This window comes from Cervus canadensis, chromosome 6 (genome assembly GCF_019320065.1).
Source record: "Cervus canadensis isolate Bull #8, Minnesota chromosome 6, ASM1932006v1, whole genome shotgun sequence".
Taxonomy (NCBI): Eukaryota; Metazoa; Chordata; class Mammalia; order Artiodactyla; family Cervidae; genus Cervus; species Cervus canadensis.
The window spans coordinates 42,795,111-42,822,531 of record NC_057391.1 but is presented as its reverse complement, the minus strand read 5'-3'; the positions used below and the strand labels follow the sequence as shown (position 1 = coordinate 42,822,531).

Genomic DNA, 27,421 nt, shown 5'->3' with positions numbered 1-27,421 from the left:
AGTATTCTTGGGCTTCCCTTGTGGCTCAGCTAATAAAGAATCTGCCTGCAGTGCAGAAAATGTAGGAGACCTGGGTATCAGCTTCCCTGATAGCTCAGTTGTAAAGAATCCACCTTCAACACAGGAGACCCTGGGTCAATGCCTGGTATGGGAAGATCCCCTGGAGAAGGGAAAAGCTACCCACTACAGTATTCTGGCCTGGAGAATTCCATAGACTGTATGGTCCATGGGGTCGCAAAGAGTTGGACACAACTGAGTGACTTTCACTTTCACTGTGGGGGTGGAGTGGAAGGGGAAGAGCAAGGCAAAGTGGACAGGGAGTGAACATCTGAAGAGGGCAAACTGGAGTTTCAAATAGAGTGGTTAGGGTAGGCATCACCAAAAAAGTAACATTGGAACAAAGGCTTGAAATGAGGGGATTTGCCTGCAGACAACAGTATTCCGATTAGAAAAAACAGCCATGTAAAGGTCCTATGGGGGAGTTGTGTGGTATGTTCACGGAAAAGCCAAGAGGTCAGTGTGGCAAGAAGGAGGGTCATCAAGGAGGAGAGGAGCAGCAGAGGAGACCAGAGAGGAGTGAGGCCAGGATATGCAGAATGGTATAGACCCCTATAAGTCACTGGAAGTTCTGAGGAGAAAAGTGACATGGTCTGTTATAAAACTGTCACGGAGTTAGGAGAATAAATAAAGAGACTGATCAACCTGGAAAATCAAAAGGACAGAAAGGAATTCTCAGTAGATGGTAAGACTGGAAATGTGAATCGGGACACAGAGATACTAATGGGAATGAAGAAAAGGAGGAAGAACAGACAAAAACATACAATGAAACTTGCTTGAAGACACTGTTCAACTTTCCTACAGGAGGAATCTTTCACACTTAGAAGTTTCTTTTAAACAATAGCATCATATTTATGTAGCATTCCATACTTCTCAAAAACACTTTCACATCTATTTTCTCAGTTCACACAAGAGAGGAATTTCAGAATTCAGGAATTTCAGCTAAAAATGGATTGTATCAATCAATTCAAAAACTACAAGCTAGAAACTATAAAACTCTTGACGGAAAACACAGGCAGAACACTCTTTGACATAAATCACAGCAAGAGCCTCTTTGACCCACCTCCTAGAGTAAATGGAAATAAAAACAAAAATAAACAAATGGGACCTAATTAAACTTAAAAGCTTTTGCACAGCAAAGGAAGCTATAAATAAGATGAAAAGACAACCTTCATAATAAGAGAAAATAACTGCAAACAAAGCAACTGACAAAGGATTAATCTCCAAAATATTCAAGCAGCTCATGCAGTTCAACATAAGAAAGCAAATAACCCAATAAAAAACAGGGAGAAGATCTAAACAGACATTTCTCCAAAGGAGATATACAAATGGTCAACAAACACTTCAAAAGATGCTCAACATCACTCCTTATTAAAGAAATGCAAACCAAAACTACAGTGAGGTATCACCTCACACTGGTCAGAATGGCCATCATCAAAAAATAAATGTTGGAGAGCATGTGGAGAAAATGGAACCCTTAGTACTGTTGGTGGGAATGTAAACCGATATAGCCACTATGGAGACTAGCACGGAGATTCCTTTAAAAACTAGGGATAAATCTACCATATGACCCAGCAAACCCACTACCGGGCATATACCCTGAGAAAACCACAATTCAAAAAGACACATGTACCCCAATGTTCACTGCAGCACTATTCACAATGGCCAGGACATGGAAGCAACCTAGATGTCCATCAACAGATGAACAGATAAGAGACATGGTACATATATACAGTGGAATATTACTCAGCTACAGAAAGGAACAAATCTGAGTCAGTTGAACTGAGGTGGATGAACTTAGAGCCTGTTATACAGAGTGAAGTAAATCAGATAGTGAAAAATAAATATTGTATATTAATGCATATATATGGTTCTAGAAAAATGGTACTGATGTACCTATTTTCAGGGCAGGAATAGAGATGCAGACCTAAAGAATGAACTTGTAGGCACAGTGGGGGGAAACAGAGGGTGGGATGAATTGAGAGAGTAGCAATGAAATACATACATCACCAAGTATAAAAGAGATAGCTAGTGGGAAGTTACTGTATAACACAGGGAACTTAGCCTGGTGCTCTGTGAAGACCTAGAGGGATAGGATAAAAGGGTGGGGAGGGAAGGAAGCTCGAGAGAGAGGGATGTATATATACACACACTTATGGCTAATTTACATTGTTGTAAGGCAGAAACCAACACAACATTGTTAAGCAATTATCCTCCAAAAATATATAAATTAAAAAAAAAAAAAGCTCTTCAGCAGTGGAATCAGGGTCAGTAGCCAAGTCTAAAACAGTAGTCAAGTCTAACACATTACCACATACACAACAGGCACTGCTATCCTCATATCACACAATAGGACACTAAGGCCCAGAGAGGTAAAGTAGCACATACTGATTCACATAAAAGGCAGAGGAACAGTCAAAACAAAAATCTAGCTATCAACTCCAAGTCCAAAGCTACTCAAATAGAAACTATCAGACTGTTCTCATTCTATAATTTATTTAACCCATCACACTACAGCACACATTACTTCCTACTTCTTATATAGATCAGCATCTCATTTCTTTGATTTTTACCTTAAATGCCTGCAATCCAGATCCTGAGGCTTTTTTTGATAGGTAACTGAGAGCTACTGAAAGATTTTGAGTAGAGGAGATATAAATAGATTTGTATTTCAGGAATATTCTTCTGATGAAATGTTGAACATGGGCATAAGACAAGAGAGAGGGAAACCAGTTTGAAGGTTTTGTACTAGGCCATGAAAAGAGAAGAAAAATTTGAGACAGAACAGTGGCAGGAGGGATGGACAGGACATATTAGAACAGTATTAGGAGTAAAATTTTCAAGGTTGGACTAATTGGACTGTAGGGGAGTGAGAAGGACCAGGAACTAAGAAAAAATAGAGGCAAGGATCAACTTACGTTTCCAGTCTGGGGAGTTAATACTAAGACAGTGGATGGGAAAGAACAGGTTTGGGAGAAAAACGAGTTTATTTTTGGATAGGTTAAGATTGTGGTCACCTGACATGTTCAGGTAGAATGTCCATCAAGGAGTTAGATACATGAACTTGGAGGTTAGGAAGAAGTCAGGGCTAAAGAAAGTAAGCTGAGAGTCACTAACATACAGGTGATAAATACCTATGCAATAAAGTTATCTCATTTCTCTTAAAAGTTCTTTTTAAAAAAACTTTTTTGTCTAAAGCAAATGTATAGTACTTACTCTAACCAAAGTCTTATGTATTTATACAAAAATCCTTTACTGAATCTAGGTATACCTACCAGTGCGTAACCCTCTTCATCTGATTCAGGCTGAGACAAATCAGATTCACTCCTCGATTTGATCAGTCTATAATTTGGACTTGCGTGGACTAGCCGGCTCTCTGCAGTAAGACTTTCACTCCTGTCTCACATGCACAAAGAAAAGTTTTTCGATTTGGGACTGTTAGTGAACATAAAATTGAATGGAACTAACAGCATAGAGATAAAACACACACACAGTGAGGAGTAATTATGACTGCTGATGGAAAATCCTGGCTCTCAGTTAGGTCTAAGCACAAAGTCTTCTTCAACAATTACAGAGATATGCAAATATTTTCATGTTTCTCAACTACTGTTGCTTATATGTATGAAAAACTGCACTGTCTCATTTAATCAGAAATTTATCCTCCAGGTTGAACTAGGATCACTCTATACATTAAATTCATCCATCAATTTGTATTTCCTCCTCCATGTCTGTTTTAACTTCAGAATAAATCATTTCAATGCGTACAGAAACAAAGGGAGAAGAAATGTTTTAAGTTTCTACTCAGTCCCACCTGGTCATAAGTCCACCCCCTTCAGAGGTACTTGTGGAAGGCTGCTGCAACTGTCCTTCTTCCCTTCGCTTCTGAAGCTCCTCAATCACAGGACTTACTCCTAATATTAACAGGGCACATCGATGGATCACGGAGTTGCAGGCAGCAGTGTACACATCCTGACCCTCAGGAAGGTCTGTGCTCACCCTTCGCTCTTGCTGAGCCTGAGGAGGTGGATCATCAGCTCGAGCCCCAGACCCTGCCCCACTGTTCATTCTATCTCGATCTCGGCTACGAGCTACTTCACGGGCTGAGAGGAAACACTGAAAGATTTCTGTAACATGCAACACAAAAACAAGGTCTTAACACATGGGGAGAGAAGAGCAAAGAAAATAACAATAAAAATAGTCAAAAAGTTTGGACCAAAAACTTACTGAAAGAGGGAAAATTATTTTTTAGACATTAAATACAGCATCTAAGTAAAAATTTTATCGAAAATATATGTATAATATTAAACTTCTTATAAAAATTACAATAGGAAATACTCATGCCTTTACAGAATTTAGATTTGGTTGATTCTATTTCTACTCTTTTGAGTTTGATCAGTAGTTTACAAAGTGTGGTTCCAGAAGAGCAGCATCAACATCATTCAGGCATTTGTTAGAAATGAAAAATACTGTGCTTCTCTCAGACTGTCTAAATCAGAAGCTCTGGGCATGGAGCTAGCAATCTGTGTTTGAACAAGTCCTCCAGCTGACTTTGAAGGCCATTATAGTTTGAGAACCACTGGGTTAGATAAAAATAACTGCCCATTTCTGAAATGTTCACAACCTTGGTTTGGAAATTGTCAGGTTACAAGAGAAAAAGTTTAAGTTGCATTAGTTAAAATGAAAAGCCCTTTTTCCCCTTCCAAAGTCCATATAATTCCTAACATCTACATGTTGTTGTATTTTGAACATATTAAATAAGCACAACCATTAAAGGTCTTTGCTAAAACAGAATCAGATTCTACTAAATCACAGTCAAATGGCATCATTAGGAATGTCCATCTAATGAGAGCCCTTCCCAATTTACAAGTGTAAAAATTCACTGGGTTTAACAAGGTTCTGATGCAGTGGTAGACATTTCACAAGAGGAAAAGAATATTTTGCTCAAATTTGAGTGAAGGTGGTATTTTTAACGGAGAAACTAGGCCAAAAGTTAGTAAAATACTAGCTTTGTCTATTAATATGGAAGTGGTGGTAGTGGCAGTTTGGTCACTAAGTAATGTCTGACTCTTGCAACCCAATGGACTGTAGCCCGTCAGGCTCCTCTGTCCATGGGTTTTCCAGGCAAAGAGGTTTGCTATTTCCTTCTCCAAATATGGAAATACAAACTTTAAAATAGATCTGTATATTTTAAGGTATTATGATAATATATTCATTATGCTATTGAAAGTCCCTTATTTCTAAGATAAACAAACCAATGAACTAACAGTCCAGAGCTGGAAACCAGTTAAAGTAATTAAGACAATTGTCACTGGAATTCTGGGCAGACTTGGTTCTAATTCCAGCTGCTACTACTTGTGGCCCAAGGCACATAATTTTCCTTCCTTAAACCTGAGTTTGTCCATCTTTAGAACAAGGTAATACTAGAAATCATAAGACTGAGAGGATTATGAGTTAATCTATGTGAAGCATTTGACCCAAAGGGCAGCATATAACTGATGCTCAAAAATGGTATTTAGTTTAAAAAATTATTACTCCCTGGTTAACTATAATGCTTTATTATACACTAATTGAGGGTTACATTTTGTTACTGTGCTTCTCCCCTTTGGTCTTAGCTTTCAGGAATTTGTAAACGAAACCTTAAATTCATCCAAAAATGTTCCCTCAGCCTAGGTTTTAAAATTATAACCATTCTCTGGGAATTCCCTGGTGGTCCAGTGGTTAGGACTCAGCATTCTCACTGCCGGGACCCAAGTTCAATCCCTGGCCACGTGGTAAGGCACCCCTCAAAACTATATTGTATATAATTATAATTATCCTCCTACTCTTCATCTCTAATGCTCTCTTCTCCATTTGGACCTTATATTTTTTCTTGTTTTAATGGGCTTTGGCCTTGTTTTGAGTCATCTCAAAATCATTTTTAGAAATATGCAAAACACAAATAAACTGGTAACAAATTAAGTGTCAAAATGAAGAATATAGACAATCTCAATACCAAATGTGTAGATGGCCATAATGTTTCAGGCTACAAAACTGAAAATATACTTTAACTTGACGTAGCCAAATCACTCAAAAGATACTAACAAATATTTAAAAGCTTTGGTATTTCACTTTAAACATTTAAATGATTACATTTTAAAACTATCTGTAGCCTTATAATATAAAAGCATGAAAAATGTCATTCACCAGCCAATAATATTCTCATGTAACATTCTCAACCAATAATATTCTCTCTTGCTTTCTACTGAAAACAGCAGTATAGTCAGCTGTTTAAATTTTATAATTTAAAAAGTTCTGCATACGGTCTCTCTCCTCCTCACCACTTAGAAGTCAGCCAGGCAAATGGACAATTTGGGACCCCTAGAGAACATACTTTAAATGACCCTATTCAATGACTCATGGGCATCACTTCATGAATGAAACTCAGTGGAACAGGTACTATTTCCAAAAGCCTGCATATAGAGCTTTTCAACCCAAAACACCCAATTCAATAGCTTAAATGGAACTAACACAGCTTTAAGAGCTGAAATGTTTGTCTCTCTCCTCTGTAGTCAGTTTCCCTACCAAAAAGAATGCCACAGTGTGTATCTGCAAAGCAAGAAGGGTGTACTCACTGCCAGCTGTCATCACTTCGTGTTCTCGTTCTTCCTCCTCATCCTCTGGCTCTGCATGTCCCTCTTCCCGATCTCGCTCAGCCTGTTCTTCTATTTCAGCTTCTTCATCAATGGTCCGGGTAAATGAATGCTCCTGAGGATCAACATCTGCGGAGTCTTGGTTTTCTGAGATCTTAAAGAAATAATCAGAGCTACACTAAATATATATATTTTAATTTTGAAAAATGTCATTAAAACCTTGACTTTTTTATCATGGAAAATAATGTTAACAGCACTAACAACTCATGAACTTTACCACAAAAACACAAACAATATACTGGATAAATCTGAAGAGATTAAAAAGAATGTATAGAGACATCTCATTAAGCTCTCTTCCTCAACATTTTGATTGTTCTGCTGTAAACTGCTAAATTAAAATGACTTGAGTATGACAATAAGCATAAAAGGTAATTAAAGAACATGGAATTTAATTCTATTCAGTCTCCCTCAAGTTGTATATGTTATTGCTACTCTGTATAAATGTTTAATAACTCTAACTTAAAACAAAACAGTGCTTTTTAACCTTTAATTGGTGAAAATATTTAAATTATATTCTCTTAGCAAATTTAAGTTATATAAACATATTATTTTTTAATTATTTTCTCACTTGGCCCTTGAAGAAACCAAAAGTTAGAAATCTGATAAGGACAATATTATTCCCCATGGTGGTTATGATACCTAGTAGTCATCTAAAGAAAAGAGTTCTTATTATAGGTGTAATTCATGGTTAGATGGGAATACTGAGCAGTCAGTCAGACTCGCACAAAACAGAAGTCATGTATCCTCACAATATGTAAATTTCAAATGTGAGCTTCAACAAAATGGCTAATTAAAATATTTCATGGGTCACTCACAAATAACCAGATCCACAAATATTAAATCAGTGCATGCTAAAAGAATACTATAATACAAATGCAGAGATAAAGTTTGGTTTTTAAAATCTAAGATCTATATAATGGAGTGCAAAGCATCTTATGTATGAAGCTTCAAAGAAAGTTTCAAAGAAATTTATATGTATAATTATAATATAATTATGTATCAGGCTATACTCATAATTATAGGATCATGTTATCAGAATCATCAAGCACTTCAGAAATCATTTCAATTCTGTTGTAAGAATTACTTCTAGAACATCCTTAATAAAAGTTTTTAATCTTTACCTCCAGTGGTAGGCAACTCTAATCATTAGAAGGTTTTTTTCCTTACATTCATTCTTCACTCAGTTGTTACCCTTTGGTCCTACCTGTGTCCTCTGGAACAACAGGGAACATGTTTATTTCCTCTCCTACATGAAGCCCTTTAAGTATCTTTAAGGCAGCTAACATGAGATTCCCCTTTGTTTTCATTTTCTAATCTAAATATTTTTGACATTTTCCAGTTCTTGTATAAGATGATTAACCAATCCAAGGTAGTTTAATATCTCTCATAAGTTATGGCACCCCAAATCAAATAGGATAATTCAAATGTGGTCTGATCAATGTAAAATAAAGGAATAATATTTCATATGATTTGGACAATTCAATTTGTTACTACCTATATGGCCTAAAGAATATATAAACTCTCTCAGGAGCCATATACACTTGATAAGTAAGTCATTAAATAAACCCCAATTTTTTACTTATCCAATTTGTTTCACTAGAAAAAGAACTACTGAACATTTATTGAACATCTGCAATAACTAAGGCACATTTTTTTTTCCCCTCACATAAACCAACATGGAGATATCTCTTACAGCTTTCAGAAAAATAAGAGAAATTAACTGATTTCCAACTTTACCCATCTGTCTCTTGACGATGACCTGGTCTGAATAAGTTCAAGGTTCTTGCAAGCAAGTAAACGACTTCGAACTTTGTACACACAACGGTATACTTCTGATAAGCTTTTACCAGGTTGATATCTAAATAAAGAACCAAAATAGAAAAGTTAATTTCTAATATCATGAGAGCAAATATTTGTCTGAGGATAGTTTTAAGTTACTTGCCGGCTTTCTCCACATGCTTGACTGAGTAAATTTGTATGTTTCAGAAGAGCTGCAAGAACAAATCTAGACACAGTGTCCAAGAGTGACTCATTACTCAAAGTTGCACTGTCCCAATCTGAAAAAAAAAGATACACTGACATTTCAGAGAAAACAGTTCAGAGGTCTTTTAATAGCTTTAGTAACCCAACACCTGCATTTTATCATTTTTCTAAGCAATTATTTAGCAAATGAACCTACTATATCCCACATACTGTGCTAGGAGTACAGTAGTAAATAAAACTAAATCCTGGATCTCACAGAGCATATATTCCAGTTGGGGAGCATGTGTGTGCTTAGTCGCTCAGTCGTGTCCAATTCTTTGCGATGCTATGGACTGTAGCCCGTCAGGCTCCTCTGTCCATGGGGATCCTCCAGGCAAGAATACTAGAGTGGGCTGCCATGCCCTCCTCCAGGGGATTTTCCCAACCCAGGGATTGAAGCCAAGTCTCCCACAATGCAGGAGTATTCTTTACTGTCTGAGCCACCAAGGAAGCCAAGAGGGGCATAAGGAGACAGTAAATAAAAACATTAATGTGACAGATAAATGCGATGGAGAAAATCAAAGCATGGTAAGAAGAACAGGGACTTCTGTACTGTATAAGTTTACTATTTTTTATAGACTGGTTTGGGAAGGTCTCGGATACAGCTACAATCAAGCAGAGAGATCTAGACGACATAGAGAAGAAGGCATACAGAAACAGCGTCCTTTCAAAAAAACTATGTCAAGGCTCTGAAGCGAGTGCAAGGAGGCCAATGCAGTTAGAGTAAAACATGGGTGCACAAGAATCGTAGGAGACATCAGAAAGCTGTCTGAGACCAGATCACATAGGGCCTTGCCACCCATTTCAAGTCCTCTTCATTTTACTCTGAGGAAAATTGGAAGGATCATCAGAAAACTTTGAAGAGATAGAGATGATATGATCTGTGTTTTAAAAGGCTCACTCTAACTGCTGAGTACAGAATTTACTATAGGAACAGCAACAGCAGAAGCAATTATTACAGTAATTCAGGTAAGAAATTATAGTGGCTCAGACCAAAGTAGTAGCAGTGGGGGTAGTAAGAAATGGTCAGATTTCTTAAGTATTTTGAAGACAGAGTTGAAAGAATTTGTTGATGGATCAGATGTGAACATAAGAGAAGTCAATGATGACTATAATATATTTAGAATGCAGTTGGCTTTTACCGAGAGAAGAACAGCCCTCTGGGAGGATGGGTATCTGTAATTAGGTGTCTATTTCTGAATAGTACCTTTTAGTTATCCTAGTAGAGATATTGAGTAAACTAGTCAAGTGTGTATATATCTGGTATTTGAAGTTATTGAAGTATCAATAGACATTATGAGTACATGTACATTTAGGTGGTTAAGAAATAAAACAACATTTGGACAGAAATGAGTACATGCAATTGAAAACCCAAATCACAGCATTAGATGATGAGAACTAGTGAGCAACTTTCTTTAATTTCATGTTAGCACACTGGTACTGTAAAAATGCAATACATTCAGTAGATTCCAAATGGGGATATGGGAGGTTTACTGTCTACTCCACTCCCAGAATGTCTGCTAGACTCTGTTAACTTGACAGATTTACCATGCTACTTAAAAACAAAACCAAGCAAAAAACACCCTTGGAAAATATTAAGCCCCAAGTTATCTTCACTTGTTCTCAATTCCTTTTTAAAACTCCTATCTTAAGAGAAAAATTTTAAAGATTGACTTTCCAGTCCTTTCTGGATGCTTAGGTACAAATTTAAGTTCAGACTTACCTATTTTACAGGTGAAAAAATGAATATAAACATGTCAGATTTTAAGAAAGTCTTATAGCTAGAGAATCTTAAAATAACAATTTGTATTACATACAAAATTTTCCACATTAGGTTTTCGAGAGATCATCTGTTCCAAGGGATTGCTTGCTATTCTGAAAATTGCTATGACTTAAAACCAAACAAGATCTCATTTCAAGTAGGCTAATATTAAATTTAAAAGCAAACTAAAGTGACATCCTTTGCAGTGTTTCAAATTTAACAGGGACCATCCTCCTTTGCAATGTTTAAAAGGTTCTTTTACAACACCTTCACTAAAGTTACAGTCATTTCATACCAAGCTCTACAAAATGTTTCCACTATTATAGGTATAAAGTCTAGGCTATATACCTAGACTTTGTATAGGTATACAGTGTACAAGCAAATGAACAATGAGCCATACAGTTTTTATTCCTCTTATGTTTATATCCGGTTTTTAAAAGTGCTCACTGCAAAGTAACAAGTGACAACATAATACAAAAGAATACCTAACTGCACATTCCAAGAAAATGATGAAATAAGAGAGTATTGGAAAATATAACTTAGAAACAAGCTTTTTCTCCTCCACTATCATACTTTTCTACCACTGATGAAAGTCAACAAAATAGAATGAGTAAATAAATAAATGACAGACTGTACTGCATGAGATTCAACTTTCAAACATATCATCTCACTGATATTTTAAAGATCTGAATGATATGTATCTCATTTTTATTATATAAAGTATTATAAAATGTGAACATGTATTTACTTTTACCATTTTTATCACAGAAGGAAGAAAATCCAAAGAAATAGGGAATTGCAGATCAAAGAAACAACATCATGGAGGAAGACAACTAGGGGTATGTATTCTGAAAAATCCAAGACATCGATAAAGGGGGAAAGCATGGGGGACTTCTCTGGTGGTCCAGTGGTAAAGACTCCGTGCTTCCAATGCAAGTGGCTCAGGTCTGATCCCTGGTTGGGTAACTAAGATCCCACATGCTACGTGGTACAGCCAAGAAAATTTTTAAAATATATATATATTTTTTAAAGGGGAGGGGAAGCAAAGGAGCCGAAAGGAAATCAGGTATATCCTTTAAAAACTTGTACATAAAACCACCATATTAATCAATTAATCAATAGAAACTGAAATACCACTATACACTTTCATTACACTTTACTGCTGTACTTAATAATATATCTCATTTCAAACTGTTATCTTCAACAGCACTCTAAAAGAGGAAAGTGGTTTATAGAAGAGGAAAATGACCAGACCCAGAGCTCAAGACATTTACATACACATCATTTCACTTCTTGACCAGGGCTTGCACAGGGAGGAGATTCATTAAACAAACTCTTATATTAGATCCATTTACACTGCATGGAATCCTTCAGTAAAATGCTGCCTCTGGATGTATTATTCTTTATAAAAATCTCAATTTTCCCACACTGGATTTTCTGCAAACAGGATATATGTACATAAAAATACACAGGGTAGTTTCCACAAAGAGGAATAAGAAACTGTTTTTATTTATTTTTTTTTAATTTATTTTTTTCATTTATTTTTATTAGTTGGAGCCTAATTACTTTACAATATTGTAGTGGGTTTTGTCATACATTGACATGAATCAGCCATGGAGTTACATGTGTTCCCCTTCCCGATCCCCCCCTCCCACCTCCCTCTCGGTCTTCCCAGTGCACCAGCCCCGAACACTTGTCTCTTGCATCCAACCTGGGCTGGTGATCTGTTTCACTATAGATAATATACATGCTGTTCTCTCGAAACATCCCACCCTCGCCTTCTCCCACAGAGTCCAAAAGTCTGTTCTGTATATCTGTGTCTCTTTTTCTGTTTTGCATATAGGGTTATCATTACCATCTTTCTAAATTCCATATATATGTGTTAGTATGCTGTAATGTTCTTTAATCTTTCTGGCTTATTACTTCACTCTGTATAATGGGCTCCAGTTTCATCCATCTCATTAGAACTGATTCAAATGAATTCTTTTTAATGGCTGAGTAATATTCCATTGTGTATATGTCCCACAGCTTCCTTATCCATTCATCTGCTGATGGACATCTAGGTCGCTTCCATGTCCTGGCTATTATAAACAGTGCTGAGATGAACATTGGGGTGCACGTGTCTCTTTCAGATCTGGTTTCCTCAGTGTGTATGCCCAGAAGTGGGATTGCTGGGTCATATGGCAGTTCTATTTCCAGTTTTTTAAGAAATCTCCACACTGTTCTCCATAGTGGCTGTACTAGTTTGCATTCCCACCAACAATGTAAGAGGGTTCCCTCTTCTCCACACCCTCTCTAGCATTTATTGCTTGTAGACTTTTGGATAGCAGCCATCCTGACTGGTGTGTAATGGTACCTCATTGTGGTTTTGATTTGCATTTCTCTGATAATGAGTGATGTTGAGCATCTTTTCATGTGTTTGTTAGCCATCTGTATGTCTTCTTTGGAGAAATGTCTGTTTAGTTCTTTGGCCCATTTTTTGATTGGGTCATTTATTTTTCTGGAATTGAGCTGCAGGAGTTGCTTGTATATTTTTGAGATTAATCCTTTGTCTGTTTCTTCATTTGCTATTATTTTCTCCCAATCTGAGGGCTGTCTTTTCACCTTGCTTATAGTTTCCTTTGTTGTGCAAAAGCTTTTAAGTTTCATTAGGTCCCATTTGTTTATTTTTGCTTTTATTTCCAATATTCTGGGAGGTGGGTCATAGAGGATCTTGCTGTGATTTATGTCGGAGAGTGTTTTGCCTATGTTCTCCTCTAGGAGTTTTATAGTTTCTGGTCTTACATTTAGATCTTTAATCCATTTTGAGTTTATTTTTGTGTATGGTGTTAGAAAGTGTTCTAGTTTCATTCTTTTACAAGTGGTTGACCAGTTTTCCCAGCACCACTTGTTAAAGAGGTTGTCTTTTTTCCATTGTATATCCTTGCCTCCTTTGTCAAAGATAAGGTGTCCATAGGTTCGTGGATTTATCTCTGGGCTTTCTATTCTGTTCCATTGATCTATATTTCTGTCTTTGTGCCAGTACCACACTGTCTTGATGACTGTGGCTTTGTAGTAGAGTCTGAAGTCAGGCAGGTTGACTCCTCCAGTTCCATTCTTCTTTCTCAAGATTACTTTGGCTATTCAAGGTTTTTTGTATTTCCATACAAATTGTGAAATTATTTGTTCTAGTTCTGTGAAAAATACCATTGGTAGCTTAATAGGGATTGCAGTGAATCTATAGATTGCTTTGGGTAGTATAGCCATTTTGACAATATTTATTCTTCCAATCCATGAACACGGTAAAAAAGAAAACTACAGGCCAATGTCACTGATTAACATAGATGCAAAAATCCTTAACAAAATTCTAGCAAACAGAATCCAACAACATATTAAAAAAGTCATACATCATGACCAAGTGGGCTTTATCCCAGGAATGCAAGGATTCTTTAATATCTGCAAATCAATCAATATAATACACCACATTAACAAATTGAAAGATAAAAACCATATGATTATCTCAATAGAGGCAGAGAAAGCCTTTGACAAAATTCAACACCCATTTATGATTAAAACTCTCCAGAAAGCAGGAATAGAAGGAACATACCTCAACATAATAAAAGCTATATATGACAAACCCACAGCAAGCATTACCCTCAATGGTGAAAAATTGAAAGCATTTCCCCTGAAATCAGGAACAAGACAAGGGTGCCCACTCTCACCACTACTATTCAACATAGTTTGGAAGTTTTGGCTACAGCAATCAGAGCAGAAAAAGAAGTAAAAGGAATCCAGATGGGAAAAGAAGAAGTGAAACTCTCACTGTTTGCAGATGACATGATCCTCTACATAGAAAACCCTAAAGACTCTACCAGAAAATTACTAGAGCTAATCAACAAATACAGTAAAGTTGCAGGATATAAAATTAACACACAGAAATCCCTTGCATTCCTATACACTAACAATGAGAAAACAGAAAGAGAAATTAAGGAAACAATACCATTCACCATCGTGACAGAAGGAATAAAATACTTAGGAGTATATCTACCTAAAGAAACAAAAGACCTATACATAGAAAACTATAAAACACTGATGGAAGAAACTGTTTTTAAAATGCTAACTGCAAAATTCCTTTTTCTATAAGAAAATAATAGTGTTATGACTTTCCATTTATATATTATACATATATTAGTTGTATTATGAGCTATCTACATATTTACCCCCTTTATCCTCTTTACTTTACCTTTACTAATAGCATAATCCTGCATGCTGATCCAAAGGCTTCGAGCAGGCTCTTTTGAACAACCCAAGGCCAAATCTACGAAGACAGCAATTTCAGGCCGCAATTTATAATCAAAAGGCTTCTGTTCCTCATTTCCCGAAAGAGCTACTTCTAATAAGCAACTCATACATTTATCTAAAAAAAAAAAAAAAAAATTACACAAGTTATCAATTCCAAGCCTCATAAATTTTGGTGCTACAGAAAAAATCTTACCATATTTACTTAATGAGTGTGAAATGATATATTTCAAACCATTTTAAGTAGATGCTATAAAGGTAAAGTTTTTTAATGCTTCTCAATTTGGGGTAGTATCACCCCTTTCTTGGTGTGACTACATGTAACAACATTCCAAGAGGGAGTTGTGGCATTTTGGCAAGCAGGGCCCTACATGTGCAGCACAGTCTTACGTGACAAAGAACTTTCTTGTTCAAAAGGGGTTGATATTCTTACTGAGAAACATGGAATCATTGGGAAAGAGACTAGCCAAGATTTTTTTTTCTTTTTGTAGACTTAAGGGAAAATAGTCACTTAAGGAAAGTTAAGGGAGATCAAACATACTGATACTTTTATAAATAATTTCTCAACTGACATTTATATTTGTTCAGGTGGTTCCTAACTTTTCAATGAGACATTTGGCATTAAAAATTCATTTTCCATTTGAAAAACAAAAGATTTCACTAAATGATGGGTTCCCGGGCTAATATCCAAAGTCAATTTAATTTAACCCATGATGTAAATGAATTATCATTCATTTTTATAAAGACAAGGCCCATTTCCTCATATAAAGACTTTCCCAGCGGCTCAGTGGTAAAGAATCTGCCTGTGATGCAGGAGATCTGGGTTTGATCCCTGGGTCAGGAAGATCCCCTAGAGAAGGGAATGGCAACCCATTCCAGTATTCTTGCCTGGAGAATTAAATTGACAGAAGAGCCTGGTGGGCTACAGACTATGGGGTTGCAAAGAGTTGGACATGACTGAATGATTAACACTGTTATATTTCCTAATATAACAAGTATTTAAACATAAAATGTAACATTTTAATAGTTATATAACCTTATAATTTACAAACTGAAAAGTAACATTAAAACTGAAATTGATTTTATTCATATCAAAGGCCAGTTAAGTGAGTAAAGCAGACAGAAATATGAGGACGATAGAGATAATGATACTTTTGCCCTCAGGAGGACATTTGGGACTATCACAGAGTTAGACATTGATAGCATTGGAACCATCTTTATGATGTTAAATGCCCCTTGGAAAAAAAACATGATTTTACTTTTCTTTCATACAAATGTTCCTAAGTACCAATGGAATCAGTTTCTGGTTCATAAATGAAACAATGAATATATACTCCTAGCTGGAAGAGAAGGAAAGTCTTCAAAATCCCTCACTCCCACTCTTCAATCCCAAAGCAGAATCTCTGCAATTTTTGTCTTGGTTTCTACTTTTTGTTTCTCCTCTTGAAATTCTCTTAGATTGAGACTTCTTTTAGATTTTGCTTCTTGGACATTCTCTGAGTCTCCTTCTCTTACCAGAGAAATAATAAATTTAAAATCTAACAAGACCATATAGGCTATCTAATCTAACTCATTATTTCAAGGATTGAAATTAGAGGTCCAGAGAGACTGAAGGACCAATCCTAGATGAAACAACTACACCATCTGTTCAGGACCTGGACAAACCTTCATGTTCAGACAGTCTGAAAGCTAGCCTACTAGCAAAGTAGACAAATGGGAGATGAGGCAGGAAAGGAAACTCCAAGGCTAACATAAATGAGGAGGAAAAAAATACAGAATCACACAAGGTAATATCAGCATGAAAGCAGGACAGGCTGGGAGAAGAAGGGATTGGTCCTCAAAACTGAAAGGTGTTTCTGACCTGAGCCCTGGTAAGTCATGGTCATTACCTGTCTATGAAGCAGTTTCATAAGCTCCAAGCCCAAGAACACAAGTAATCAAGCATTTACTCATTTTTATGAGTTAGATGATTTGCTTAAAATGAGCGATAAACAATAACAGAGTAGAACCAGACCTGAGCTTCTCTAATTCAGGGGGCACTTTTCACCATACAATGCCGTAGGATTTAACTTTTTTTTTTTTTTAATGGTTTTAACTTTTTCTGAGGGTTCCAAGTTACAGTCTTGGATCCCTTGCCCTGCAAATGTTGCATTTGTTATCTATTGGTTCTCTATTCAGCAAACCCATAATAAGAGAAATCTCAAAGGAGGTATAAACACAAATGTATTTTATTCATAAATGTTGCAGAGAAGCACATTACCTAACTGAGGGGTGTCCATTTCTACACCATCACTAAAAAGTGGTGTTTTCATCCAATATGCAGTGTCCTGTTCCTCTGGAGACACAGGCGAACCCTGAAGCATGCCACCAAGACATCGCCCAATAAGAAGAGCAATTGTTCTTTCCAGATCCACAAGCCATACCCAGGACTGGGCTGGCTGAGGTAATGGCACGCCAGCAGGGTCGATCAGTTCTGGCCCTCCTGAAAACAAAATCATTAGTAATGTATCTGGTATTCAAGATTCTCAAACTTTTTCATTTCTATTTCTATTGCACTGCAAGAAGATACGGAAGCAAAATAATTTTATAATGAAAACAAAAATTGTAACACTTTCTGTATATATACTCTTTACCAAGCTAACTTAAAATACATTCATATAAGTCTGCTATCATGTAAAAATTGGCTTTGTAAAGTTACCAATTTTAAGATAAACACTGAAACAGTACATGGCAGAATTATCCCCCACTGGTTCTATCCAGATCAAATTTCAACCTTAAAATTGAGTAACTGAGGTAGCTTATCCCTCCAAAATCAAAACAAGAGTTGATCTAGGGGACTTCTCTGGTGGTCCAGTGATTAAAACTCTGTGCTTCCAAAGCCCACGTATGATCCCTGGTCAGGGAACTAAGATTCCACGTGCCGCATGACACGGCCTAAAACAAAACAAAAAGAACTGATCTAGTAAAATGACACTTAGTATTACTTAATGCTTTTAAGGCCTGAATTCAGAATTGTCCTGTACTAAGATCCAGATCCGTGCTTTCTTATTGTACTTTTGTTTTTAAAAGTTCTTCACTTAAAAAATAAAACTAGTTAGCCATAAAGATAAGAACAGATATCAATGAAATCATAAACAAAAAACACAAGAGATCAACAAATTAAAATAACTGGTTATCTGAAAACACTAAAAAAATGGATAAACCTCTAATAAAATTAATCAATAAAAAAAGATGGCATAAATTTTCAAATTAAAAATAAAAAAGAGGATATAACCACAAACACACAAGAGATTTTTTAAAACCATGAGTGAATATTATGAACAACTTCATACTGATAAATTTGAAAACCAACAAAATGATATTTTCTGAAAAAATATCAATGTCTGAAATGAATTTGAAAAGAAACAAAAAGCTATAAAAGAACAACCACTAAAAAGGGAAAATTAATCGCCAAAAATCTATCTATAAAAAAAATACTAGGGCCAGATAGTTTTTACAGTCTTTCAAACCTTCAAGAAGAGATAACTCCTAAATTAGACAAATTTTAAAGAAAAGAGGGAAAAAAGGAAGATTCCAAACTGATGTTATGTGGTTAGTATAACTGTGGTAGTAAAAAATGACACAAAGGATAGCATGAAAAAGGAAAATTATGGAAAAAAATCAGTTATGAACACTGATGCAAAATCCAAACTAAAATGACACTTACCTCACCTAAGACAAATAGAGTAATCAGTCTTAGAAAATTCTGAGATGCTTCAGAAAAACAAGACTAAACCTGGAATGGCTCCATATAAAGTCTAATCAATATCCTGAAACAGCTGTAACCTTAACATTTGACTTCATCTAAACCCAACTGACACAAAACAATGGGGTGTAAGACGGGCCCTCAAAGTATTCTGTTCAAAGTAGTCTTTCCAGGAGAAGAAACCAAAGTTTAAAGAAGCTATACACCCAAGTTCAAACAGTGCCAATACTAAAATCGAAATCTTTTAATGCCTTAGTCCAGGATTCTTCCCACTAAACATGTAATCTCACTTAAACTTGAAAAGTTTTTAAGATTTCAGTAATGAAACTCCTTTGATAAACTTAGGATAGACAGACTTCAACAGAAAAATACATTGCTGTTTTCTAGACATAATATTTTACGTTATCTTCAATGGAATAAAATAACCAGAATTTTATAAATTAAGAGTGAATTCACACATTATGCCTAAAATCAAAATGCTATTTTCTGGGCTTCCCTGGTGGTCCAGTGGTTAAGAATTCGCCTTAAAATGCAGGAGACACTGGTTTGATCCCTGGTTCAGGAAGATCCCCCATTTGCGTGCCACAACTACTGAGCCTGTGCTCTGGAGCCCAGGGCCACCAGGGCCACAGCTACTGAGCCCACATGCCTGAGCTACTGAAGCCTGCATGCCACAGGGCCCACACTCCACAACACGAGAAGCCACTGCAACGAGAAGACTAAGCACCACAACTGAAGAGTGGCCCCCACTCTCTGCAAATAGAAAAGGCGTTGTGTGCAGCAACTAAGACCCGGCGCAGCCCAAATTTTTTTTTTTTTTTTTAATTTTAAATGCTATTTTCTATAAAGAATCTGAAAAGAAAGATGGGTTCTCAATTTCTCTCTTTTACAATCAATCAGTTATCTACGTATCAAGCCAAAATACAAAATATTTTACTGTCAAATAGAGATTTAAAACTAAAAATCTTTGCATTTAAGAAACAAAACTTAAATCAATCCATTGATTGTAAAATGTATCATTATGCTGCCAACCAGTTTATGAAACCAATGCTTTCCTATAATCCACTGCAAGATGTATCCAAATTAAGCCATGTCAAAATGTGAAAAAAAGCATGTCTTGAAATCAATGAAATATACTATTCAAGCCTAATAATCAGATAAAGACTCGATTTGTGTCACTTTATGTACAAGCAACTTTCTTAAATTTTCTCATCTCAGGTACCCACTTTACACTATAAGCTCTTAGACAGCAGTGACTTTATCTTTTGATCACATTATATCCCAAAGTGTCAGATATAATTTGTCTGATGTGGGAAAGAGGAATAACTTTTCTCAAATGCATTATTTACTCCGTTATTAACTGTACTTACCATGAAGAGGCCACTGTAACTCCTGGTCTTCCAAAAGAGCAGCAGCTGGCAAGAGTCTATTAAGGCAATCAAGAGGTGGCAACAAGTCGAGGAGGTAACTCAACAAAGGCCGAGCCACCGACACTGGGAGTAACAGGAGGGAGTTAACAATCTGGCAGAGCATACTGCCTGCAGCTGAGACGTATATCACATCTATGAAGGGTAAGAAATTTAACACGGATCAACTTTCAAACAAAGAAAAAAAACCTAATAAATAAGTTATTTTTGCCTAGAACTGGAGTGCACTAATTCAATAACTCTTTGTTGAATTATTATATAACTCTCTGGTAGCTAGGTTGGGGTTAGTATTTATTTACTTTCTGAAAGCAACACAACAGACACTTTATGGGAAAGCACACATATCCTTGTGCCAACAAATTCAAATGATTATAGCATCTTTTTAAAATGTATTAAGAATTTCTCATTCACAGATTTATTCTCATTTTCAGATTCACTTAAGAAGTATTTATTGAAGACTTACAACTATATACCGGGCATATTATAGGTGAAAGGTGTATGACTGTGAATAAAGAACTAAAAATTCCTGCCCTCACAGTGCTTACATTTTAGTGAGGAAAGTCTTTATGTTTTTTAAACCAAATGTAATTTTTTAAATTAAAAAATTGTGCTCCAAAATCACTGCAGATGGTGACTGGAGCCATGAAATTAAAAGACACTTGCTCCTTGGAAGAAAAGTTATGACCAACCTAGACAGCTTATTAAAAAGCAGAGACAATGCTTTGCTGACAAAGGTCCATCTAGTCAAAGCTATGGTTTTTCCAGTAGTCATGTATGGATGTGAGAGTTGGACTATAAAGAAAGCTGAGCGCAGAATTGATGTTCTTGAACTGTGGTGTTGGAGAAGACTCTTGAGAGTCCCTTGGACTGCAAGGAGATCCAACCAGTCCATCCTAAAGGAAATCAGTCCTGAATACTCATTGGAAGGACTGATGTTGAAGCTGAAACGCCAGTACTTTGACCCCCTGATGCAAAGAACTGACTCACTGGAAAAGACCCTGATGCTGGGAAAGACTGAAGGCGGGAGGAGAAGGGGACAACAGAGGATGAAATGGTTGGATGGCATCACCAACTCAATGGATGTGAGTTTGAGTCAACTCCGGGAATTGGTGATGGACAAGGAGGCCTGGGGTGCTGCAGTCCATGGGGTCACAAAGAGTTGGACACAACTGAGTAACTGAACTGAACCCTGTCATCTTAAAATGTAAATTGTGGGAGTGGGTCTGGTAAAATTTTTACAATCTTGAGACATTCTTTTGATTTACTGTAATAACCAGTTGAAAAAGTATATAATTTCCTTGCTAAGGCTAGCGAGAGGGCACTCTCTGTCCCCCTTCTGATGCCTATGTCAGAAGCTTTCTCTGTCCCTTTTTATACTTTAATAAAACTCTGCTACACACACACACACACACAAAAGAAAGTATTTCAAGAAGGAAAGAGGATGGCAAATGCTAAAGAAAGGTAAAGAAATGGATGAAAATCTCACTTTATGCCATTTAATATTAATCTTTTTGAGTATATGTCATCTAATTCCTTTAAATTAGACCTCTATCACAACAATGGGCATCTTTTAAGATTAACCAGATCAATCACTGTTGCCATCATGCAAAACCCAGCTCAGAAGATTCAAAGTCATTCCTACTCCATTCAGAGGTTTCAGGCCCTCTTTGGCTTTAGAAAGGCTAAAAATTCCTGCTTTACAACCACTGATTAAATATGAAACCCAGTACCAAACATACCTCTTAATTTTTCTCCAACGCTGCCATTCCAAGGACTTTCTTTCAGCAAATTTGCAGAACGTGAATAAATATCTGTGGCATGAGGCAACAAGAGCTGAAGATGTTTATGAAGCAATGCCACACTGCTTGAGTTCTGAAGGAAAAAGTTTCTAAATTACTACACTGGAAGATTCAAGGTACAAAAATTTCATAGTTTGCCCAAATATCTGAGCTTCAAGGTCCCTGAGAAATTACCATAAAAAGCAAAGAATCACATACCTCACTAATGTTATTGATATGGCAAAATGCCAGCAGCTGTTTCTGCAGTGAACACAGCAGTTCATGAAGATGAGCAGGCTGACTGTTCTCTGAAGATGATGTTCCAAGTAGAAATTTATCACTGTTCTTTTCTAGCTCCCCAAATGCTTGATCCTAAAATGATACATAAATGAAGATCATATCTGAAGTACTTGAAAGTGAAATTAATGTTCTACCATAAATAATTCTGATTTAAGAAGCCACGGTCTCCTTTCTCTCATTATTAATCCTTACATCTTTGCTACTGCTATGAAGTCATTAGCTATAAGATGGTAAGATTTATCATGCAATTTCAACTTACTTTTCCATTAAAAAAAGAGGTAATAATGTTTCACCACAAAAACTTTGAAAATGCAGAAAACAAGAAAAAGGAAAACAACAATACCCAAAGACAAAACATATCAACATTTTAATACTACTGTTTTCCCAACCTCTTATGTAAAGGTTTTATTTTCACACACTTGAATTTCTAACAACACAATTCTCAGAAATTAAATTTATTTCTGATTATAAATGCAGTAGGTGGACTACAGAAACATAAAAACTAAATACAAAGTATGATCCTGAATTTGAGGGACAGGGGGAGGGTGCCATAAAGGACATTACTGGGATAACTGTATAAATTTGAGCATGGACTATATATTATACAATAGTTCTATGTCAATGTTAAATTTGCTGAATTCAGTACCTGCTCTGTTGTTATATAAGAAAGAGAATGTCCTTCTTAAGAAATGTATGCTTAAATGCTTAGTAATAGCCAGTATGATTTCTACAATTTACTTTCAAATAATGGATGGAAGAAAGGCAAATTTGGCTGAAGGGTATGGGATGTTTCTTTGAACGGTTCTTGTAATTCATGCATAAATTTTAAGTTATTTCAAGTTAAAAATATTTTTTAAAAAGAAATAGTGTAAAAAATTTAGAAAATACTAAAACTGTATTTTTTTTAAAGAAAGTTTAAATCACCATTTAGCCAACCACTGTATCTAATTTTTTTCTGTTCTTTTCTGATTTTCTTTGTGTCTTTTTCCATAAAACTACATGTTCTATTTTTAGTCTTCTCTTTTCTAACAGATCTATAAATATTTTTTGTATTTTCATAAACCACGTGTACGTAAAATCTGAGACAAAATAGTCCACTGAGCATATATAATTTACATAACCATTCCCCAATTTTTAGATATTTCTGTTGTTTCCAATTTCTATTTCTTATAAATAATGATGTGATAAACATCCTTATGCATAAACTATGATCCTTGTTTATAATATGCAAGAGAAAGTCTCAGAATATTTTAAGGCTGTCACTGTATCAGTTCAGTCCAGTTCAGTCGCTTAGTCTTGTCCGACTCTTTGCGGCCCCATGAATCGCAGCACGCCAGGCCTCCCTGTCCATCACCCACTCCCACTATATAAGCACCATTTTAAGTGGGCAAATAAGCACTGCTAGAGACCGAATGTGTTCCTTCAAAATTCTATGTTGAACCTAATCCCCAATGCAGTGGTATTTGAAGGTGGGGCCTCTGAGAGGTGATAAAGTCATGAGGGCAGAGTGAACTTATAAGAAATCCCAGAGATTTCCCTTGTGTGAAGACAGCAAGAAGGCAGCTGTTTACGAACCAAGAAACAGGTACCACCAATCTGTTGCCTCCTTAATCTTGGACCTTCCACCTCCATAACTGTGAGAAATAAATTGTGTTGTATATAAGCTGTCCACTAAGTAGTATTCTATTATAGCAGCACAAACATACCAAGACAAGCACTCTTATTCTAAAATCTTAGAACAAGACAAATTGGTTTAAATTATATCAGAAAGAAACAGTAATTTACGATTTTCAGCCTAAAAGCAGTTATTACAGTTAGTATTTTATTTCCATTTCCATGTATTATACACATCTACTTCAGCCCTAATGGCATAAGAAAGGCAATATTTTAATAGAACTTTGGGAAAAAATTTCAGTTAATACCAAATGGATATACTTATAACACAGTTCCCATTCCATCTGCAGCCAAACATCAGATCAAATTTATATTCTTAAATCTGAAAGAAAATAATTCTACAGGAACAACTGTTACTCTGACTTAATCAACAACCTTTTAAGTTGGGCAGAATACAACACTAAGTCAAAGTCACTCAGTTATATCTGGCTCTTTGTGACCCCATGGACTACACAGTCCATGGAAATTCTCCAGGCCAGAATACTGGAGTGGGTAGTGGCTCCCTTCTTCAGGGGCTCTTCCCAACCCAAGGATCGAACCCAGATCTCCTGCATTACAGGCAGATTCTTACCAGCTGAGCCACCAGGGAAGCCCAAGAATATCAGAGTGGGTAGCTTATCCCTTCTCCAGCGGATCTTTCTGACCAAGAAATTGAACCGGGGTCACCTGCATTGCAGGAGGATTCTTTACCAACTGAGATACTAGGGAAGACTTGTACCAAAAAAAGGAATATACAGACCTGACTCTGAAGAGTAGGAGACAATGTGAAATGATACACAAGCACTTTGAAGTTTAGTTACACAGTACACTTTGTCTCTAAAAACTGATAAGAGGTATTAAGTTATATAGTTACATGGCTAGAAAAGGTTATTTCACCAAGGCTTCCAAGAAGCCTTTCTGGGCTCCCCAGGTGGTTTAGAAGGTAAAGAATCCATCTGCAATGCAGGAGAAAGGGAATGGCTACCAAGTCCAGTATTCTTGCAAGGACACAGGAGCCTGGCAGGTTGCAGTCCATGGGTTTGCAAAGGGTCAGATACAACTGAGTGACTACTATACTTTTCATGAGGTTATAATTACACAGTTAGAAAATGTTGTTTAAGCAAAGCCTTCCTAGAATAGTCAAGTGTTAAAGAAGTCACAGACTGGCAGACAAGAAGAGAAGAGATAGATGTGCTACACACAAGCTCAGGTGAGTGTAGTGTGTAAGCCAAATGATGAAGAGTCTGAAAAAGTTTTGATTTAATAAAACGAGGTTATTTAATACAACAAGGTTATTCCAGCAGTAAGATGCTGAGAGGAGACCAGTGACAGTGACAACAGTTATAACACCGTTATTACCATTAGGTCATGATGATATGGATTAGAACCCACAGAAATGGAAAGGAAAAAAAAAGAAAAATCTATGAAACACCAGAGAGTAAGAATTAAGGGCATTCTAATAAGAAAAAGCAATACTACTGTCCATTGTCTTTTCTCCTACTGACCAGCCTATTTTTAGTCAGTATCAACCATACTGTTTAATTATAAGATCATATCTGGTAAGATTAATCCTTTCCTCATGATTCTTCTCTTGCAAAATGTTGTTGACTATTTTTATCTGTTTATTCTTACACATTAATATCAGAAAAAATTTGGTAAAATTCCAAAATAAATCTCTTTGGAATTCTCAACTATAAGTCACTTGGCACCCACAATATTTCGGAATATCTGACACATTTCCCCCCTTTGGGAGAAAAACTTTATTTCATAAGTGTTTAAATGTCAAAATACTTTGACCTGAAATGATCCCTACACCCTTCAAAAAGAACCAACCGAAGTATTTTTTTCTCTTTTTTTTGGCCACACTATGCAGAATGTGGGATCTTAATTCCTTGATCAGGGATCAAACCTGTGTCTCCTGCACTGGAAGTGCAGGGTCTTGACCACTGGACTGGACTACCAGGGAAGCCCCCAACCCAAGTTTTCTTCTTCTTTTTTCTTTTACTACAAAAAAAGGGCAACTTACTGTATAAAATCCTAAATTTCTTAAGAGAGTCTTCATCAAAATTTCAGCCAGATGGGTGTCTGGATGACAGCTCTGAGTGCCATAAGGTTGATCGGACAGGTTTCCATAGCCAGTGCATACAGAAGAGAGGTCAGCAGCATCAGAGGGTGAGCTATACCCAAGTAAGGAGGCTACATGGGTATGATCTTGCAAACTTGTCAGAATAATATCCAGTTGCATTCTCTAAAGAAAAATATTCCCATGGATGAAATAGGAACAAATAATTAGCTTAAAATGCACTAGAAAAGTAAATTTTAAAAAAAATCCCAGAAAAAAACAAAAACCTATAATGATGCTAAAATGTGCTTTATATCCTAATAGACGGTAATCTTTTAGAAAATGTGTAGTTTTTTAAAAAAGCTATCCCACTAATACCATTTCAGAAACTGCAACTTAAAGTGTTGTATTACATCCTTACTACCTGAAACTCTAAGCTAAAATGGCACACTATACATAATAATTTTAGCGCTATAAGTAGGAGGAGGAAATGTCAACAGATAAATTACAGTACACATTCTTCTACAAAATTACCAATGAAATTATCTATTCTAATGTTTAAAATAAATCACTTGAAATCTAAACTAATGCAAAATACTCATTGGAAAGCATCTGTGGCTATTATACTGCCAGTAACACTTTTTCCCTCAAATATGTAACTCTACAATTGATTGTTCTATTTGATTGAGCAAAGCATACTTATTTTAATGCACATATGACAATAAAAATGGAAAGAAGAAGCATACTCAAATCATCAAGTACTTTTTCACAACAGTCATCTTCCTTTACTTTTTATATAACTATTTCAAACAAAGTTCTGGGAAGGGAACCAACAGTAGCTCATGCCCTTGATTTCAACTCCACACACTACAAATAAATTAAGTTCTCTGGCTTGACGGTGTAAACAACATTGGAAAAATTAGACATAATTTTAATAATGAGCCCCAAATCACTTAAGTTATCACTTGCTTCACTTTCATTAGAAGCCTGGGAATTCCTTCAACACAAAGCATTAAATACTAGAATGTACCAGTCTCATAAAGTGAAGTATTATTCCATGAACATTGGCAACTGATTAGTTTTATTTCCCTCTCAGTCTTTTTTTGATAATATAGTACTGGTTTACTTAGATACCAGACAAAGGCTCACCTGTCCTTTAGATAAGCTTTCCCATCTATCAGGTCCTTGGGGTAAAAGAGAATGAAGTAATTCCATACGTTCTCGTAATGGAGGTAACAGCATGGTTGCTCCCACTGACAGAGTTTCAATTACAACCTTATATTAAAAAAAAAAAGTAGATTTATTTGGCTTCGTTCTTACATTTTTAATAGGAACACATAAAAAATAAATCCACGGACTACTAAGATCAAAGAAGTCTAAAGAAGGTGGATCATAGAAGTCTAAAGAAGGTGGCATATGAATAAAAGAAAGCATGACAAATCCCTCTTTAGACGTCTTTAAGAAAACTAGAATTCTGGATTTGCCACTACATAGCTAATATTATGTAATAAATATTCAGTGTTGAGTCTAATAGTGTCAAGCCTGATAAAGCTCTTTGAAAAGTGCTGGGAATGTAGCAACCAACGAGACACATAAAAGCCGTGCTTACATAAGCATATAGTCTAATAAGAAAAAGAGACCCTGAGTA

General features: G+C 36.1%; 1 protein-coding gene across 13 annotated transcripts in view; it reads right to left on the bottom strand.

Annotated features, from left to right (window-relative positions):
• The window catches only part of HERC1 (HECT and RLD domain containing E3 ubiquitin protein ligase family member 1), a 203,239-nt gene that overhangs the window by 98,639 nt on the left and 77,179 nt on the right, over positions 1-27,421 (bottom strand). For all 13 annotated transcript variants that reach the window (XM_043471713.1, XM_043471719.1, XM_043471724.1 and 10 more), the window contains 12 exons: positions 26,923-27,048; positions 25,738-25,959; positions 21,978-22,130; positions 21,720-21,852; positions 19,924-20,115; positions 17,069-17,290; positions 14,753-14,926; positions 8,689-8,803; positions 8,484-8,604; positions 6,669-6,840; positions 3,869-4,181; positions 3,333-3,453 (listed from right to left, as the gene is read on the bottom strand). In XM_043471713.1, the coding sequence (XP_043327648.1) occupies positions 3,333-3,453; positions 3,869-4,181; positions 6,669-6,840; positions 8,484-8,604; positions 8,689-8,803; positions 14,753-14,926; positions 17,069-17,290; positions 19,924-20,115; positions 21,720-21,852; positions 21,978-22,130; positions 25,738-25,959; positions 26,923-27,048 (2,064 nt within the window). The remainder of the gene's footprint in view (positions 1-3,332; positions 3,454-3,868; positions 4,182-6,668; positions 6,841-8,483; positions 8,605-8,688; positions 8,804-14,752; positions 14,927-17,068; positions 17,291-19,923; positions 20,116-21,719; positions 21,853-21,977; positions 22,131-25,737; positions 25,960-26,922; positions 27,049-27,421) is intronic.